The sequence below is a fragment of the Dipteris shenzhenensis genome, chromosome 3, assembly GCF_047967505.1.
Source record: "Dipteris shenzhenensis isolate YYH24624 ecotype China chromosome 3, Dip_SZ_1.0, whole genome shotgun sequence".
In the NCBI taxonomy this organism is placed as follows: domain Eukaryota; kingdom Viridiplantae; phylum Streptophyta; class Polypodiopsida; order Gleicheniales; family Dipteridaceae; genus Dipteris; species Dipteris shenzhenensis.
The window spans coordinates 4,265,249-4,284,708 of record NC_141598.1 but is presented as its reverse complement, the minus strand read 5'-3'; the positions used below and the strand labels follow the sequence as shown (position 1 = coordinate 4,284,708).

The window sequence follows — 19,460 nt, the reverse complement described above, 5'->3', positions numbered from 1 at the left end:
CACTCTTCACTCTGTTCACCCTGTTTATCACAATGACCCCCATTTTGCCATGTTCATTCTTGTCACCTTGTCAACTCCTTTCACCATGGTCACCCTTGTCACCTTGTTCACCCAGGGTGACAACCTTGTCATCCCCTTTCACCCTGTTCACTCACTCTTCACTCTGTTCACCCTGTTTATCACAGTGACCCCCGTTTCACCATGTTCATTCTTGTCACCCATTTCATTTCATTTGATCATGTGGGTGACAACCTTGTCACCTCCTTTCAGCATGGTCACCCTTGTCACCTTGTTTACCTTGGCCCAAGGGTGACAACCTTGTCATCCCCTTTCACCCTGTTCACTCACTCAACCTCTACATGGAATGATACTGAGATAATGCAAAAAGCTTTCTTACGGCGACACCTTGGTGTCACACCCACTACTCCATACTCAGTACTTCTGTTGGAAACGAGAAGGAGGCCGATTAAATTTCATGCACTGATCAGAGTTATGCAATACCTAATAGAGGTGCAGCAAATGCAACCTGATAGGTTGCTTCATAAAGCATGGAATGCTAGCACAAAGCTTCAAAAGAACCACAAAAGTAAGATCATCTGTACAAGATGGGCAACCGACATAAGAAAATGGTTCATCAGATGGAAAGTGGAAGCATATTTGACCATGCCGCCTGAAAAGGTCACCATGCAAGAATTTCAATTGTCTTTACTGAGCACTTTGCAAACTCACTGGCTGACAAGTGAAAAGAGGGTAAAGCTGGAATATTACCAAGACAACATAAATCCCACATGTTGGTCTACATACATGTCCATAGAGACTCATGTTCAGCCTTATATTAGCACACCTATCCCCCTTCTATATCGCAGAAACATAGCCAGGTTTCGTACCAGATCTCATACATTTGCAATTGAGAAGGGAGCTTGGATGCATCAGCCCAGACATGCTAGAGTCTGTACCCTTTGTGACACGGAGGCACATGTGGCTCTACAGTGCCCCCGATATGCACATATCAGGGAGGACTGCCAGCAGATACTGAAGGACTCCGCTCAGATGACATCAATTCTCTCTACTGCCTCTCCGGCAGCATTGGGATCTTTTTCACTCGTCTTTTTACCTGGCGTCAAGAACTCATAGACTCCTTGAGGAGACTCTATTTTACATTGTATTAAGACGGGTCCCATGGGTCATTTTTGGCCCCCCAAGGACATTAATAGACTCTACTTCTACTTCTACTTCTCCTTCTCTCTCTCTCTCTCTCTCTCTCCCCTACTTTACCATAACTAGATCTAGGACCATGACTTGTCACCCTCCTGCTCAAATCAACTTTAGGGGGGTTTCACATGCGGCCAGGCACCATACAGAGATTCGTCGTCGTCCGATAAAAAATCGCGTTATGCATTCCCATGCAAGCGGACGCCGCACTCCAAAATATTAGCTGGCGGGCCTAGTCACGCCTGGGTGCATGCCAAATCTCAGGCGGCCTCCCTACGGCACCCAAGAACACATCTGCAACTCTGCATCCAATCAAGAGCTACTGGGATTCGAACGCTCCAACTTCAACTCAAGTATAACAGATCATCACACATATGTGCAAATGTCTTAGACTAAACGCAAATGAGTTGAGTCTCAAAATGCAATTCCAAGTACCCAGCTATAGCATTACAAAGCTTGAATTCATAAAGGCATCACTACTCTCCCATAGTCCTGTCGAGTCCAAAAGAAAGCTAGACGATACATTGGAAATATACAATCTGAATAGGGCCTAATCCATGAAATAAAATGTGCTTTGTAATCCATAGGAACAGAAAATTGAAACAAGAATCAATGCCATCTTGAGAAAGCACCAAACCATTGTAAACAATACCATAATTCAAGATGTCTATATTCTTTGAACGTTCCTTTAAAACAGAAACGACAGTTGCAAAATACACTTGAGACATTGTCCTCTCTTATGACCATTAGAATATGTTTTTACAAAATCAATGCTGAGTCCTTCAGATTCACAGTCCCTTCAATTCCACCCATTGAATAACATCATCATGGGCAGTTCAGCCACCTCAAACACTCCAACCAGTGTTTATATAATTTATCATAATGTTGGCAAAAGAAACTCATGATCAATTCTGCCACCTCCTACGCCCAGACTCTTTTATTATTGGTTCAAAAGGGAAAAAGATTAAGATGGATCAGTTCCACACTTCAGACTATATGCACGTTTGTACCTTTTTTCAGACACAGAAAATATAATGTTTTCTACCATGCCATATGGCTTCAGCATTTACTGCATATCCTGACACCTGTTTAACGCTCAGCTTAAGTTGGGATGCCTATCTGAGTCATATCTGAGTCATGAACTGATTGAATAGAAGGACGGAAGTGCCTTTCAACTGAATAAAGAACACAGGACAACAATGTCAATCCAATAGTCTTTCTATCTTAAATGACTCAATGCATAAGGTATTACTTGTTTCCAAACCAATGGCAAGAAAAAATAGTAAAAAAGGGCAGCAGCAGTGAAACACCTATTCAAGACCTTTTCAATGCATTCAGCAAGGACTTATATGCTGCACCACAATCCTTAAACCTTGCCTCTGCTGTAACCTGCACAGATTTTAAGAATCAAGCACCAGAACAAAATGGGCAAAACAAGATATTACTTCGAAATGGAATTCATGGATTGATGGCAAGAAATTTGAAAACGACCTTGGATGCACTCTTGTGCATATCAGGGTGCCATTTCAAAGCTGACAATCGAAATCTGCGGTTTTCCAAGAAAAAAGTAAGCCTCTAATCCTATCTTTACAATACAAGACTAAATTCATCCTCTTGAAGCAGAAGGCTGCCAACTTAACAAGGATGGCAAGAGTCTTAATGATACAAGGTCTGCAGTAATAAAAAAAATAAAAATGCCTTACGCTTTCTTCAGTTCTTCCACTGTCAAAGGACCAGTACGAGATAATCCAAGAGTTTTCCTATCTGAAGGTGACCCTACAGATGGTTCCATCTTCCTTTTTTTCTTGCCAGTAGAATCACCATTCGTAGAGAACCCACTATTGAAGTTGCTTCTTCTTTGATTTGAAGATGGAAAATCCTGAAAGAAACAGTCCACAGAGAACCCCCACCAATGACTATAGTGGCAGTTTCCAGATTGCCAAATAATCCGAAATGGAACGTTTCCAAACTCCTTAGAAGCCTCTGGATTAGCCTGCTTGGACACTGCATTTATGGTGAAAATCAGCAAAGAAAATTTGATACTTACTTTTTATTAAAACAAAGCGGCTGAAACCATTTGATTGCCTTTACAGAGTGCCTCTCTCTCTCTCTCTCTCTCTCTCACACACACACACACACACACACACACACACACACATTTTCTTTTGGGGGGGTGAAAATTATTTGTCATTATATTACAAAAGATGGTCCCAATGAAAGGGACAATCAGCTACAAACAACAGAACATGTCATTATATGACAAGAAGGCAGGATAATCAAGATCCCAACATGTACACACACAGTTTTTTTTGGGGGGGGTGAAACACACACACACACACATTTTTTTTTGGGGTGAAATCTTTGATTGATTATATTATATGAGTAGCAACCTCAAAAAAGGTGCTACAATTACATCAACTGAAAATTTCAGTATATGCCAAAAAGACCTCACGATCTATGCAGCGGGTCTGCAAGCAATCAAAGAAAGATTGCTGCAGAGAACGCCTAAAAAAGCCAAACAGAGAGAAAGTAGGATCACCAAAGACTTTACAATTCCTATACGTCGATAAAGTCCATAGTGCCCAGTAGCAAACCCAAATGAAGAAAAGATGAAACTCCGGTCTGGATGGATGAAATCCAAATAGCCAGAAGAATTTCCCAAACAGAACAGATGGGAATCTCGCTCGCAGGCGCTGTTGAAGCAGATCAAAAAACTCACGAGAGCACGGACAATGCCAAAACAAGTGAGGCACAGTCTCCGAAGAAGCAGAACATCTATGGCAGAGTGCAGGAGCAATGTGTCGATGAGCTAATAGCTGTCCAGATGGAAACACTCCCAAAAGAACTCGCCAAAAGAAAACCTGTTGCCGAAGCGGTACTTTATAGGCCCAAAGTTGCTGTAATCTTTACCTCCACTACTTGGCTGGGCGATGCATTCACCAAACAAAATCACCTCTCTCTAAAACCCAAGGTTGAGGCAAAGGGATTTTATACAATGCAGGTATAGTAATCTGAGATAGCCTCAAAAGACGAGAAGAGGACCCTGGAGAAGTCAAAGTCTAATCTTCCAGCCGGTCCTGGAGTTCCAAAGGAGGAATCGGAATAAAAGGCGAAAGCATAGAAGTAATTTTTTGCCACAAAGGACGATAATGAGAGCCCAATCCATATGTAGTGGCTGCTAGAGAAAAGGGGAGCACAGTACCAGCATCATCTATAACATCAGCAACCGAGGTGATGCCTTTAAACGAGAAAAAGTAGGAACGTCGAGGTTCCTGTAAAGCCAAGGGAGGTTGAAAGACTTTCGACCAGTGAATGCTTTTAGCTCTCAAAGAATTCCCAAGCAAAGATTGCCGTCCATTCCATTCCAGATGAGAAAGAACATGCTTCCAGTCAAGAAGCAAGCGGGAGACAAAAGGGCATCCAGGCAAAGTGCCATCAATGCAGCCAAAAAAGAAATCCCAGTGATTGAGTTGCCAATGACCAAACGCAGAAATACTGATATGAGTGACCAGAGTCCTAATCATAAGAGCCCAAGGCTGATCACCTTGCAGAAATTGCAGCAACATTTTCCCCCTGTGGGCAAGAATATGCACATGAATATCCGTGATGTTCAATCCACCATGCATCTTGGGAGAACAAATGTGATGCATCGAAAGCAACTTGAGACTTTTTCTGCCATGTTTGGATCGCCAGAAGAGTTCCATAAAGACAAACATGAAAGATGTAGATCTACCTTGGTGAACATGATCAATGGCGACTAAAATTGAATATATGCCGCAAGGATGGACTGCACTATTCGAAGACGAACGTGCAAAGGCCAGGTTGCCAGTTTCCAATACTCAAGCTTTTTCTGAAGCTTAGCCAAAACCCAATCAGTTTGTTGTCGACAAGTGAGTTCCCACCCCAAAGGGTAACCAAGATGACAAACAAACTGAGTGGGTGGAATGATATCCTCGGGCCATAATAGACTATGCCAGTCTTTGGAATGCAAAGGGAGCAGCTTAGACTTCTGAAAATTAACATGAAGACCAGCTGCCAAACCATAAACAGAGAGGGCATGCATCAAGGCACCAAGATCATGGGGCGTATTCTTCGGGGTAAAGAAAGAATCATCAACATAAGCTTGAGCAACCATGCTGCGATTAGCATCCAATTCCAAGCCATGAAGTGATCCTGTAGCCACAAGATGATCAATATATTGCAGCATAGCAATGGCATACAGTAAAGCACTGAGAGGGCATCCCTGGCGGACCGAACAACGAAGAGTCCACTCATCAGAGATATTTCCAGAAATAATGCAAGCCGCATTGCTATCTCTGTAAAGCCATTAAATAACCTACTACATTTTTTGTCAAAACCCCAAAGCTCGCATAGTTTGCGAGATGAAATCCCATTGAACTGTCTCAAAGGCTTTTGCAATATCTACCTGCAAGAGTAGAACATCCTGCTGCACGTATTTGGCATATTCAATCCCAATATAAGCATTGGCAATGTTATCTGTGATATGGCAACGTGAAACAAAGCCATATTGGGAGAGATGCAACCCATCATGCAAATAACCTTTAATCCGATCAACCACCATTTTGGCAATGATCTTGTAAATGACCGGCATGAGTGTGATTGGCCTCCAATCACCAAGTGAATCACATAGCTGCTTTTTTGGAATTAGCTTGAGAAGATCCTTTTTCCATGACACAGGCATCTGCTGATTTTGCCATGCTGTATTTACCATTTGTAGCAAGTTGAATTTAAGAAGATCCCAGAATGCAAATAAAAATTCAACAGTGAGACTATCCCATCTTGGAGATTTCCATCTGCCACAGGATCTCAGTGCATCAGACAATTCCCTTCCAGTGAAGGGATGTTCAAGTTCCAAAGCTTGAGCATCAGACAGAATTGGATAAATATGCTGCAAAAGAAGCTGACGTGCAGACACGACCCGAGGAGAAAGGGTATCCAGATGCCCAAAATGAGTGGAGAAGTGCTACACACATAGGGCTCCTATGACACTTAAGGCATCAAATGTATGGTTTGCAATTATTGTGGGCTAGTATTTGGTGGAGGTGTGCAATGGATCAAGGTGCATTTGGGAGGTAAGAAATCAAAGGGGGTTGATGTTTGCAACCAAGCGCTACCAGATGTGGCACACAACTTGGAAATTCAAGCTACAGCCCATGCCAATGGAGTTCAAGAAAGCAGCGAAGAAACTGAAGCAATAGGTGCTCAGAAGAGGGCAAGGCAGGAGCAAGGGAATTGATGCATAGCCAGAATATCTTATAAGAGGAAAAGTGGGACAACTGAACATCAAGAGATCAATGAGAGGGGTCTACAAGAAGCAAGCACGTTGAGAAATTTGCATGGCATCTAATCAATAAAATTTTCCTTTTCATGTTGTCAAAACTCCACAGTGGAGGTGCATTGTGAGAGCCATCTCTCACATCGGTGAGGAGTGGGAGGGTCCTACTTGCAAGACCTTGCACATGCTCCCGTCCTTGTTCCAATTCGTCACAAAGAAGCCAAAAGTTTTGGCTATGTAAAGAGCTAATAGTGACCTGGAGCTATTGAAGCCTCCACAAACACGCTTTGCATATATATGTATTGTATTGTAGAGGCTCATTAGAGTGCATTCTGGCTTGCTTCGCACTGTTTTCTCCAGAGTGGATGGCTTGGGAGGATCACGATAAACCCAAGGCTCTTGCATTTACACGCACAATGATGGGTACGAGCTTTTGGGATGCTGCTGCTGCACTTGTGGTTGCTTTGAGGCTGATTTTTGTGTCCTACGCTTGATAGATTGAGAGGGCTCAACCTTAGGGCTGTTGTATGAGTAATGGATAGAATCGAGAGAAGCATCAACAACAGCAAGACATTACAAGAAAGTGTTGAATGTCTTTTCTCTTAGGCTTCAGCCTTCAGCTGCGACGTTTATTTCTGCCCTATGATATAACTTGTTAGAATTTAGAACTCAAAATTTGGATTCAAGATCCACCCATAAGCTCGCACATTCTGTGCAGTGAACAAGATGGATGTAGAGATAGATAGATAAATAGATAGATAGATAGATAGATAGATAGATAAATAGATAGATAGATAGATAGATGGATAGATAGACAGATAGAAAGAAGAAAGAAAGAAAGAAAGAAAGAAAGTTTATTAAAGTCTTCGGAAGACCGATGGGTCTATGAGACTATAAAAATCTTGGTACAAACGAGCTGTGAGGGTGAAGCTACTAAAATGAGCATCCACACCAATGCAAAATGCAAAAAATGCAAAATGATAGTACTAAGTACAACATAGTCATGTCAAACTTCAGTGGTCAACTACATATCAATCTCATCATCATCATCATCATCATCAGGACATCAAGGTGGATGAGGCAATGTAGGCATGAAATCGGTGATGTGTTGTCGGCTGCTCACGGGTGTGACGTCTCCTAGTCATAGCTCTGCGCCTAACAAAAGCTACAGTAACCTCTGTCGGCCGGGCTTCGACCCTGAATAGAGAGGGGATAACCCCACGTGTAATCTGCGCGTCAACCCTCTGTCTGAGCTGTTGAGTCACTGGCTCTGGGTCACGATCATGTCGAGGCCTCGAATCGTGGGGGTCCGTGTGATCTGGCTGGAAGAACTCTGTGATAGAGCTCTGAGAGGGATCTGCTAGGAAGAAGTCTGTTCTTGTCTCCATGATCGAAGTAGCCTCTCACAGGTGCCTAATTGCCTCGCGAGAGAGAAAGAAGAAAGAAAGATGTATTTAAAATCCGCAGGAGGCCTCACGGGCCTATGGGACAAGGTACAAAGTACACCAAAAAGGAAGATCTCATACAAGCCACAGTGGGCTGGAGCAAAGGACGCGCTAGGGCCCTTGCTGAGTGCTAAGCTATGAGAGAGAGAGAGAGAGAGAGAGAGAGAGAGAGAGAGATGTCAAAGCATTCCGCACTGATCGAGGGCCCTTGCTGAGTGCTAAACTGAGAGAGAGAGAGAGAGAAAGAAAGAAAGAAAGAAAGTGTATTATTGTCCACTAGAGGCCAAAATGGGCCCATGGGACATCAAGAACTCTGCATACAAGATAGCACAAAATCAACGTGCCCCAAAGAAGAGGCATCGTCGAATATCATCTAAGTGCTACGCAATATAATGCAAGTGAAAGTACATAATGTCAAATCTGAGCCTAAATACAGAGTAAACTAGATGCAAGGAAACCGCCCCCGGGTGCAAAATGGGGGGGATGAGCACAATATGCCAATGCAAAGATACAAGTCCAGGTGTCACGGAGTCTGAGAACCAAAATAATACTGGAAATCCTGTCCATCGACTCTGCCTCCTGCTATGAGAGTACAAATCTGGGCAAAGGTGAGGTGAGCGGCTGGTGGGGCGAGATCTCCATGAGTGAGTCTCCTCCGAAATGCTGCCATCATCCTGGATCGTCTGGAGATGAAGCGGCGAGTACGTCCCCTATGTAACAAGATCCTGCGGCGTCTACAAACCATCTCATATGTACATCCACATGGTGGAGGCATGTGTCCTGTGTGGGCTCTGCCGTCCTCGTGCTCCTCCTGGTCTCTGTCCTCTGGTATGGCGTGTGCCTGAGCTCTATGAGGCTGGGCTCTATCACGCTCCGGTCTGTGCTCTCTGAGGTAGTCTCGCCGAAGCATAGTGGCCTCCCTGACATAAAGGGCTAGGCAATGCTGATCCTCGTAGTCCATCACTCGTGAGAGAGGTCCAAAGCCATCCGTGAAGAGACAGTGGAATCTACCTCTGATCTCATAATATAGCGGGCATCTGCAAATGAAGTGCTCCTCTGACTCCACCTCTCCCATGGTGCAACAAGGGCAGATCCTGGTCTCTCGGCCTGGTCGCCGTCCATCCTCCATGCGTCGCATCCTACCAGCCTCTATCTCGAGCTGATGCGAAGAGACTCTAAGCTGGCCGAGGGCAATCCTCAGTGAGTGGGACATGTGGGTACCTGTATAGCCTGGTGGGATGACAAATCCATCCTCTGAGATCCGAAGGAAGTGGTCACGATATGTGGCCATCTTCACCGGAAGCTGCGTGGGATAAATCCAAGTGCGATACGTATGAAGCTGCAGCAAGTCTGCTCTCGTGACCTGGCTAAGCTCGTGGCGAGTCAACTCGAGATGAGGGGCATCTATGCTGTATCGGAACGGAGGCAGTCTATCCATGTCTAGTCCAAGGGATGTGAGCCATCTAGTGAGTCTGAAGTACCAGCAGTATCGGGTCCCTGATCGTGCCAACTCCATAGAAGATGCAAGTGCTAACCATGGCAACCGAGCTCTGCCTGCTGCTGAGTCTCCAAACTCCCTGACCCTGTGCAGATACATGACCGACTGAAACGCTGCATCCAATGCAAGGGGAGTAGCTCCAAACTCTGCTAGTATGATCTCGTGCGGAACTGTAGCCTTGGCCCTAATGAGCCGAGAGAACATGATGATCTGTAACCTCTCTACTCGTCTCCAATCTGCAGCGCCGAGGTCTCCTGCCCAGAAAGGAGCTGCATACATCGCAGCTGGTCTCACCAATGTATCAAAAAGCAAGGATTTCGTATCGGGATGCTGAAAGTGGGACTGAAAACACTGACGCTCGAGATGAGCCAACGAAGCATACCCTTTACTAATCCTATCTCGTGCTGCATATGTCATGGTGAAGACCGGTCCCCTGAAAACTGCCCCCAAATAAGTGTACTCTCTAACAAGCTCAATGGGCTGTCCGTCATAAGTGAAGTAAAACTCATCCGTGCTGTAAATACGATCAGAGGTGTTGAAAACCATAACCTTGGTCTTGCCAAGGTTTACGGTCAACCCCCTGTCCTGGCAAAACCTGTGGAGTGCCTCAATATGTGCCTGGAGGCCCTGAGCAGTAGAGGAAATGAGAACCACATCGTCCGCATACAGGAGGATAGGAATGGAGGATCCTGAGAGAGTAGAGCCCACACCACCTGTCATCTGTACAAACATCTCTAGCTCATCAATATATAATCCAAAGAGAGTGGGAGAGAGCGGGCAGCCCTGCTTCACCCCAATCGTGCTGCATACCTCCTCTGAGAGCCCCTCACGTGTCCGAGCCCGACCAGTGACCCTCTCATACAAAGCCATGATAGCCCACTGTATCTCTCCACTAAAGCCCATCTGGCGAATCCTCTGAAACAATCTGAATCGCGGAACTGTGTCAAATGCCTTCCTGAAGTCCACGAAGCAACAATAAAGCCGTTGCCTTCGTGACTTCGCCTCCTCCACCAGTGCCCTAAGTGTGAGGATGTGGTCAAGTGTCGAATGATCCCTACGAAATCCAGCCTGCCCTCTGGCTCTGAGTCCTGTCGTCTCGGCATGGTCATTTATACGGCTTTCCAAAACTAATGCAAAGATCGGCAGAGAGAGAGAGAGAGAGAGAGAGAGAGAGAGAGAGAGAGGTGTCAAATCATTCTGCATTGATCGAAGGGAGTTCACCTCCATAAAGTTCAACACTTTTTGTAGGAAGCATGGAATCAAGCTTGCACATCTCAGTAGAATGGGGTTGCTGAGCGAAAGCACCAAACGGTTACAGACCATGATCAAAGGGAGATATCTCTCGGAAGCTTACTGGGGTGAAGCAGTCCATATTGCAGTTCTCATTCCAAGGCAGCAGATATGACGCCCTATGAAGCATTCTATGGTAAGAAGCCCACTAACTCTCATCTGAGGATTTTTTGTTCTGATGCATTCGTACATGTGCATAAAGATGACAGGTCAAAGCTTTATTCCAAGAGCAAGAAGTGGGTCTTTTTCGTGTACTGTGAAGAATCTGAGGGGTACAGTGTCGTCAACCCAATGAAGAAATAGAAATTGATCAATAGGGACGTGGTCTTTGAGGAAGCAGTGTCTCAAGCAGAAGAAGAGGTCATCAAAGTTCCCAAATTTCTAACACCCAAGTTGACCATTATCAAATTGAAGATCCCGAGGAGCCAAAGGAAGAGCCAGAGACACCCCCGAGTCAACTTCCAGTGATAGGAAGTTACCACCGTGGTATCTAACGACCTTGCAAAATTCTCAGGTCAAGGACATTCTTAAGTCAAGTTCTGGAGTTCGACGGCGGTCGCGACGCAATGTGTCTGCACCCTCAGTCAACTTCGAATTTCGCCTTGGTGGCTCAGCTCCATGAGCTCCGGACCTTTGAGGAAGCGAAACTTTATATACTGGAGTGGCATGCTGCCATGAAGGTAGAGATAGACGCCATTCTGAAAAATGAAATCTGGGACTTGGTGGCCAAACCTTACAAGCAGAAGGTAATAGGTACCAAGTGGGTGTACAAGCTTAAGTTCAAGTCCGATGGGAGCTTGGACAAATATAAGCAAGATTGGTAGTAAAAGGCTATGCTCAGTCAGAGGGACTCGACTTTGACAACACCTTTGCCCCCACAGCCTGGATGGTCACTATTCGGACAGTGATCGCTTTGGCTGCCCATCACGGATGGTCCATATTCCGGATGGATGCGAAGTCAGCATTCTTGAACGGAACCTTAGAGGAGGAGGTATATGTTGATCAACCACCCGGTTTTCAGGTTCTAGGATCCGCTTCAAACACACTAAAGAAGGCATTCTATGGGCTGAAAAAGGCCCCAAGAGCATGGTACCCAGTGCATCAATGTATTCTTCTCGAAGATCGGGTTGAATCGATGTCCATTGGATGCGAACCTCTGTCTCTTTTTAGAGGGGGATCATTGATCTTACTTAGCGGTGACCATACCAGGAAGATCTCTCAGGTCAAGAAGCTGCTCATGAAAGGGTTCGAGATGACAAACTTGGGATCTCTCCACTACTTCCTTGGGATGGAGTTCAGGCAGAACAAGGATGGCATCTTCATCTCTCAAGAGAAATACCATCGGGAGATACTGAAGTGGTTCGAGATGGAAGACTGCAAGGATGCTGTGACATCGATGGAGGTTGGGCAGAAGTTGAGCGTTCATGTCTCTTTAGATCTGGTAGATACCAGCAGGTATCGATGGTTGGTGGGCAGTCTGCTTTATCTAACCAACACCAGGCCGGATATCTCCTTTGCCGTTGGGCTGTTGTGTCAGTTCTCTGCGAAACCCAAGGAGCATAACTGGACAACAGGTCTACGGGTGCTGAGGTATCTGAAAGGCACTTGCACATAAGGGATTACATACACCACAGGGATTGAGTTAGGTGAATTCTGTGACTCAGATTGAGCAGGTGACAGCAACACCAGGCGTTCTACTTCAGGGTACTGTTTTGTGCTTGTAGAGGGGCCATTTCCTGGCTGAGCAAGAAATAATCCTCAGTTGCCCTTTCTTCCATAGAGGTGGACTACCGAGCTGCGTGCACTGCAGCATGCAAGAAGTTGTGGCTCAGGTGGATACTTGAGGATATGTAGGTGATTCAGGGGGAGGCGACGGTGGTCATGTGTGACAACCAGAGTTGCATGGCTAGCGCGAAGAACCCAGTGTTTCATGCAACAGACGAAGCACATCGAAGTCCATTACCACTTCATACGGACTCTCATCATCAACTACGTCTTGGAGCTGATGTACTGTCCGACCACCGACACCCTTTCCGACATTTTCACGAAGGCACTCCCGCGGGAGCAAATGGAGCACCTCATTCGATGCATGGGAATCGGCCCACTGTGGTGTCATTGAGAGGGCATGTTGGAGGTCAATACCACCCACCTGTGAGCCCCCAATTTGTGGGGACCAGGGGGCATTGTACCATGAGGGGGGGTGATGTTTTGGGGGGGTGTCTATGGGCTGCAGGACATGCAGCAAGCAGCAGCAAATGGTAGCCAAGGGAGGCCCTACTTATAGGCCAACCCCTGGGGCTGGTTGGTCCAGCCAACCAGGCCGGTCGGCCAGTTGGCTCACATATAGCAGGGCCGACCTAGTCGGCTTGCTCAAGGGGGCTGGGGCTGGCTGCACCTATATAAAGCCCCCTTCCCCCCCTCCATTCTTCATCAGACATAGCAGCTACTGAAGCTTACAAATGGCACCGTAGAGCAGGATGAGTAGGAGTGATCTCAGGCTTTAGGTATCCAGCCCTTTGCTGGTCTTTTGTGCTCATCTTGAGCTTGTGCCTTGCCACTATTTGGTGGAGGAATACATCTGAGTTTCTCTCTCGTATTCTCTCTGTTGTATATACTGTCTATACTCTACCTTTTGAGTGAGGTTCTAGTGTGTGATCTGCATCATTGAGTGAGTGAGACAGCGCAGTTCCTATTCCACAGAGGTTGTGAGTTTTTTTTTTTAATTTTTAATTTTCTTTGGGGTGGGGCGGGGGGGGAGAGAGAGAGAGAGAGAGAGAAGCCCGTCCCCCCCCCCCCCCCCCCCCCTCTTTCAGTTCAAGCGAGCTAACACGATGTGATATGGACATACAAAGAGACTTGGAGCTCAAGGTGACCCACGAATCTTATCCAGCCCCTCTCAAGAGATATCATTATTTATATACATATAACAAAACAGCATGAAGTTCTAATACCTCCAATGATAGCATGACAATAGAAAAAGTCCATCCAGTTGGGATGATTGGAAATATCAAAGGAAGAACTTAGCTGCATCATACAAACACAGGCATGGATTTGTAGCGGCCAAGGCATATAGAGATTACTCTTCCATTTCTTGCGTCTTGAACTGTCTGCAGAATCTTCAGACCACCTGAAATAACATTTTTGGTCTCCATTTCGTTGCTTTTGTGATTTCGGGCGGCTTTTGAAACTAGACGATGGCTGGCAAGCATTATAATTATGTCATTTTTTCACCCAGCATTGACAATGCTTTAAACACTACAACTTTATCATGAGTAAGATAGATGGATGCATGCTCTCATGACGAATATCTGCATATGTACAGCTTGTACAAGTAGACTATGGAAAACAAGTACCATTTAAATACAATGTAAAGACATACATGGACCTACATCCAAAGCAATACATACCTGCAAAGAGACCTCCCTATTTTGCCAGTCATACTCAATAACTGCTCACAAACATATACATTTAGCATGCATATACATTTAGCATGCAACTTGCAAGAATACATTCTCCATATTTCTGCCTGAAAATTTAAAGCCTATCACTGCCAGAAAATTTGAGCCTATTCCGATCAGCAGTATCAAGATGGAAAGAGAGAAAAAAAGAAAAGTTATTAAAAGTCTTCGAAAGACCGAAGGGTCTATGAGACTGAGAGAACCTGATACAACGAGTTGAAGGGGTGGAGCCACTCAGCAGGCATCAACACCCATGACAAATACGAAAAGGAGCCATATCATAACGATACCAATACAAAACAGATATCCTGAACTCATGAAGCATTCAGCGGGCTTACTTGCTCTCTAACCTAAACTGCCACATGATATCCTGTTTTAAAACCTTCCAACTACAGAGCTTAGAGAGACTAGGGTCTATGAGACTGAGATAACCTGATACAACAAGTTGAAGGGGTGGAGCCGCTCAGCGGGATCGACATCCATAAGGGAGCCATATCATAATGATATCAATACAAAACAGGTATCCCTGAACTCATGAAGCAATCGGTGGGCTTACTTGCTCTCTAACCTAAACCACATGATATCCTGTTTTAAAACCTTCCAACTACAAAGCTTAGAGAGACTATGAAGCGCTGGCTACAAAACCTGATAAAAAATGCCTGTATATACATCGAATGAGGTGCGCCACTTCAGCAAGTCCCTCTTTGCATCAGCTCTCCACTTTCTCTTCATGTAATTGAAATAATCCTGTATCCAGGTGATCTGGTCAATTTTTATGAACGCAGAAAACCCATGCAACATATCACCTATTGCACATGTGACAGTTTAAAGCCCTATAGCATACCTTGTCGATGAAACCCATACTTCCATTAAAATTCTGTACACATCAGCATTTTATGCTAGTTACTTCATATGGCCTCTCTCTCTCTCTCTCTCTCTCTCTCTCTCTCTCTCTCTCGGCACAAGCAGTTATTCTGCATTCTTTAGGTTTCAAAGCATAGCACGAACTCTCTGTCTCCTTAGAACGAACCTGTGCAAAAAAGACAAGAGACCCACGCATCTAATTGTCAATTCCAAGACAGTCAGTCCAGGATGAGAGTCTTGAAGCATAGGCACCACTCAAAGGTCAGGCAATTTAGAAATATAAGGTTCTTAAATAGTACAAAAAGCCAAAAGAGAGGAAAAAAGGGTTGCACGGGACAGCAAACCCCTAGTAGAAGGAAAGAGTGAGGACAAGGAACATAAAGAAGTAAAATGTATGGGCTCGAGACCCTCAAGATCAAAATAGGAAACAAGGAAGGCCTGCCGATGGACAAGATCACAATATAAGAACAGGAGTGGATACATTGCAGCGATAGAAACATGGAAGCATGAAAGGAATACAGCCCCTGATATTATGGGGTTTCCAAAGGCCACAATCTGGAATAAGAAAGAAGATCAAAATATGAAATGTGGAAGGGCTATCGATGGACAAGATCACAATATGGGAACAGAAGTGGATATATTTGCAGCGATAGAAACATGGGAGCATGAAAGGAATATGGCCCCTAATATTACAGGTTTTCCAAAGAGCACGATCTGGAAAAAGAAAGACTACGTTGAAGGTGATGGGTTCAGACAGATTGTATGCTAAAAATAAAATGATTGGGCAAAATCAGAGGTAATGGTAGAAGACGCAACAAGCATGATTAAAACCTTGAATCAGAACAGAGGGCATTTAGAAGGAATATCTTAAAATAAGCCATAAATCCAAATAAACAAATCCTCCTCTAAAATTAAATTATAATAAACAGGAAGAATACAGAAAACCCTAGAAAGGGCACTACACGCATAGGCCTGAATCGGCAAGCAACAGATATGGCCAAGATGCCAAAATGGGAGAACAAAAAACAAGAGAAATCCTTCCATGAATAGCAAACAAGGCTCTAGAAGAAGTATAACTCCAGAAAGGGCCAACGGACAAAATAATTCCCATCTTTAAGAAGGGGATAAGAAAGAAGCCATAAACTTTTCAATCATCTTGGTGAGCAACCTGGTGGCAAAATTATATGGTGCCATCTTGGACAAAACATAGTAAATGGGCTGAAGATAATAGGACCGGGTTGCTGTCACAAGTAGGATTTAGACCAAAGCATTCCACAATGGATCATTGAGTTACCATCGTAGCAGTAACAGAGTCCCCCGGGCTAAGGGCAGTAATAAAGCATTGTATTGGTATTTTGTAGACTTCAAAAAGGCCTTTGACACAATGTCAAGACAAAAATTGTGGGAGAGAATAACAAACTGATGATCGAAGCAGTAGCAGAGCGGGCTAATGGCAGGAATAAAGCGTTGTATTAGTGTTTAGTAGACTTCAAAAAGGCCTTGGACACAATGTCGAGACAAAAATTGTGGGAGAGAATAACAAACTGATCTTGTTCCCAAGGAAATGTGAGACGCTACATTCACATTTACACAAAAAGGTGATAGCTAAGCAGCAAGGAGACTAGTAAATGGAGCAAAACTAGACAAAAAGATCCAGATTCAACCAAGGATGCCCCCTTTGCCCAACAATTCATTGATGAGCTAGACGATTGGATGCACACACACAATGGGACCCAACTCAAATTGCTGATTACAATCTAATACTACTACTGACGACAAAAGCCAGTGGAAGCAACCAAAAACAAGGGTTGGGATGGACTAGATGGCTCATTGGGGGAGTCAGATCTCACATCTCCCAAGGAGGCGGCCATGAGAGACTTTGTATTGCAAAATATCTAAAACAATATATACATGGCATTTTACATATGCTGATCTTACACTAGCCAGGACCACCTTGGACAAAGAATCTATTTCTTCAGTGACACCAAATCTGTAAAAATGAAGATCGTGACCTAGAACTGGAAGCGGGTAGGTGTTCTACTGTAGAGGCAACAGAGTTTGTGGTGTGGCCAGACCTCAGAGTATGTTTGCTGCAGGTGGTGGTGCGTATTTTGGAGGTTCTTGTATACAGTTTTCTATCCTGTAGGTGAGATCTATTGTGGTTGTACATCTGCGTATTCTCTCTCAGATCAGAAAGTGTTCTCTATCTCTTCTTCTACCTGCACAAATCTATAAGCAAGATAATCTTCTCATTTGGAAACTGTCCAATAAAAATGTGAGAAACAAGGAAGACAGAGGTTAATATATGCAGAGCTCCTTCATTGTGGATGTCACCATTGGCAACTCCTATGTGTCACATTTGACCAATGACAACTAGTTGGGATCTCTTATGCTGTGGCTCTCCTATGCTAATAAAAAGGAGTTGAGATGGAGAATATTGCAAAGGGATCCCTTCATAGAAAAGCTTGATCCCTTTGTATATTTATGTTGTGATTAATTTTGGTCTTAATAGGCCTTACGAGATTCAATGCCTGGATTTTTTAAGTCAGTCTTTTCCTTGAGTGGAGATGGATTTCCTTGGAGACAGATTTCCTGGCTCTAAAGGTGGTTCCACTTACGTTAAAAATCTTGGTGGTCCCTTAACATGTAGTTGTTGCAACTACCTCAAGATTTGGCATCCTATTTGAGCAACCTTAGAGCATATAGCTGGTAGTGACGTTCACTACTTTTTCACAGCACTTCTGAGTGTTGTACTCTGGCAAATCTTTTGCATTAGATGTATTGCTTTCTCAATTGGTGATTGCAAGGACATTAGATGTCATGTTTAACTATGCTATGTACCCAGATATCCAAAACATAACGTTATGCCTGTGTTCAGGTTTCAACTCGAAGATGCTGAGTCTCATTCTTCTCCTTTCTGATGTGGGCGATCTTGACTCTCTTGTTCCACCTGGGTGTGTCAATCCTTTCCAAAGTGTACCAGCTTTTCTCTCTGTCCGCTACCTGAGGCGGTAAGACATTGTCCGAATGTAGCTGATCTTTCTCCTTTGTTGGGCTGTGCCATCCTCAACGAAGAATCTTAGTTATAATCTAGATGGAGGGGTTGGTAGCGGCTGAATTTAGCCCTGTCTCAGTGTCCCAACTCCCTCTTCAAATATGCTTTCATAGCATCTGCGACTTTCTCAGGATTGCCCAAAAGCTCTTTTGCCTTCCTTCTGCTATGCGTGTGCATGTGTGTGCGCGTGTGTACGACATACATATGACAGATTTTGTTTGGTCTCCCGATAACAGAAGTAAAAATTATCACCCCCTCTTTGGAGCGGGTCTGGAGTCGCTTTAGCTTTGTTAGCCATTTCCCTGCACTATGTGTCGTGGTGCCTTATTGAAGAACAGAGGGGACTTAAGAGAGTATTCTGCAACGACGTTAAAAAATAAGCACTCCATGCAAGGTAAAAACGACGTACGTATTTGAATTTCGGGGTCCACTTCTCCTGACACACGGCTGAGACATGGAAAAATGCCGCTTTAAAACCGAGGAACCAACAGTTTTTTACAAGTAAAGGGGAGGAGCCAGCAGGCAAAGCCAGCATTTTGGGCGGGAGATTTCTAAAACTGACGAGCAGATACGCGAAGCAATTCTATTCCCAAACGGTTCCAGCAGCTGCTTCAATACTCCCTGTCGATCATACAGGAACCAAAGCCGAACCATGGATGAAAAGCCTTGAAATTTTCTTCTAAGTCTCCTGAACGGGCAGCTTTTTCACCCATTCGTTGCAGTGGCCGCGTTTGGTTGCTGCCTATGGGTCGATTGCAAAAGAAGGGTCGCAAGATTTCTTGGAAGGGTGGTGAATTAAACTTAAAATGTAGCAAATGCAGGGGCGCGCGCAATTTTTGGCGTCACGTTCTGATAAAGCCTCCCTATCAGAATTCAATTTCATATGCCTGGTGCGCTGGCTATATGCAACGAGAAGACACATTTCAAAGCACCAACTTTCAAGGTTGCTCTACTCACGGTGAGAGGAAACGATTTCGTGAGAGTTAGCAAGGTGAATGATATAATCATTCATGGCCAAGATAAAAAAAGCAAACAAAAAGGAAATGGTGTGGAGGAAGACTACACGAGATAAAGGGGGGAGAGAGAGAGAGGGGGGGGGCGGGGAGATGGTGTGTAAGAAGAAGACTCGAGGAGATAAAAGAAGGAGAGAGGAGAACCACTTTAAAGTCTCCATTCAAGTCCAATGAACAAGAGTAACATTCTCTCCAAAAATGTACTTCCCAAAATTCAAAAAATATCTAATTTCTACTTTACCAAATTTGAAGTGTTGCTAAGGGCTACCCTGAGGGTAGGCCAAAAATGAGAAGACAACTCTATCTGTAATTCGCCATGCTTCCTCCCT

The 19,460-nt window shown here is 44.5% G+C and overlaps 1 protein-coding gene across 1 annotated transcript; it reads right to left on the bottom strand.

Annotated features, from left to right (window-relative positions):
• Positions 1 to 1,949: 1,949 nt before the first annotated feature.
• LOC147903251 (uncharacterized) lies at positions 1,950 to 19,180 on the bottom strand. Its single transcript, XM_087372792.1, has 8 exons — positions 18,528 to 19,180; positions 15,044 to 15,076; positions 14,845 to 14,946; positions 13,822 to 13,939; positions 2,916 to 3,216; positions 2,704 to 2,758; positions 2,523 to 2,601; positions 1,950 to 2,387 (listed from the first exon to the last, which is right to left on the bottom strand). Exons 1-7 carry the CDS (start codon positions 18,651 to 18,653, stop codon positions 2,527 to 2,529), a joined length of 810 nt encoding a protein of 269 aa, XP_087228918.1. The 5' UTR covers positions 18,654 to 19,180; the 3' UTR covers positions 1,950 to 2,387; positions 2,523 to 2,526.
• Between the last annotated feature and the right edge of the window lie 280 nt (positions 19,181 to 19,460).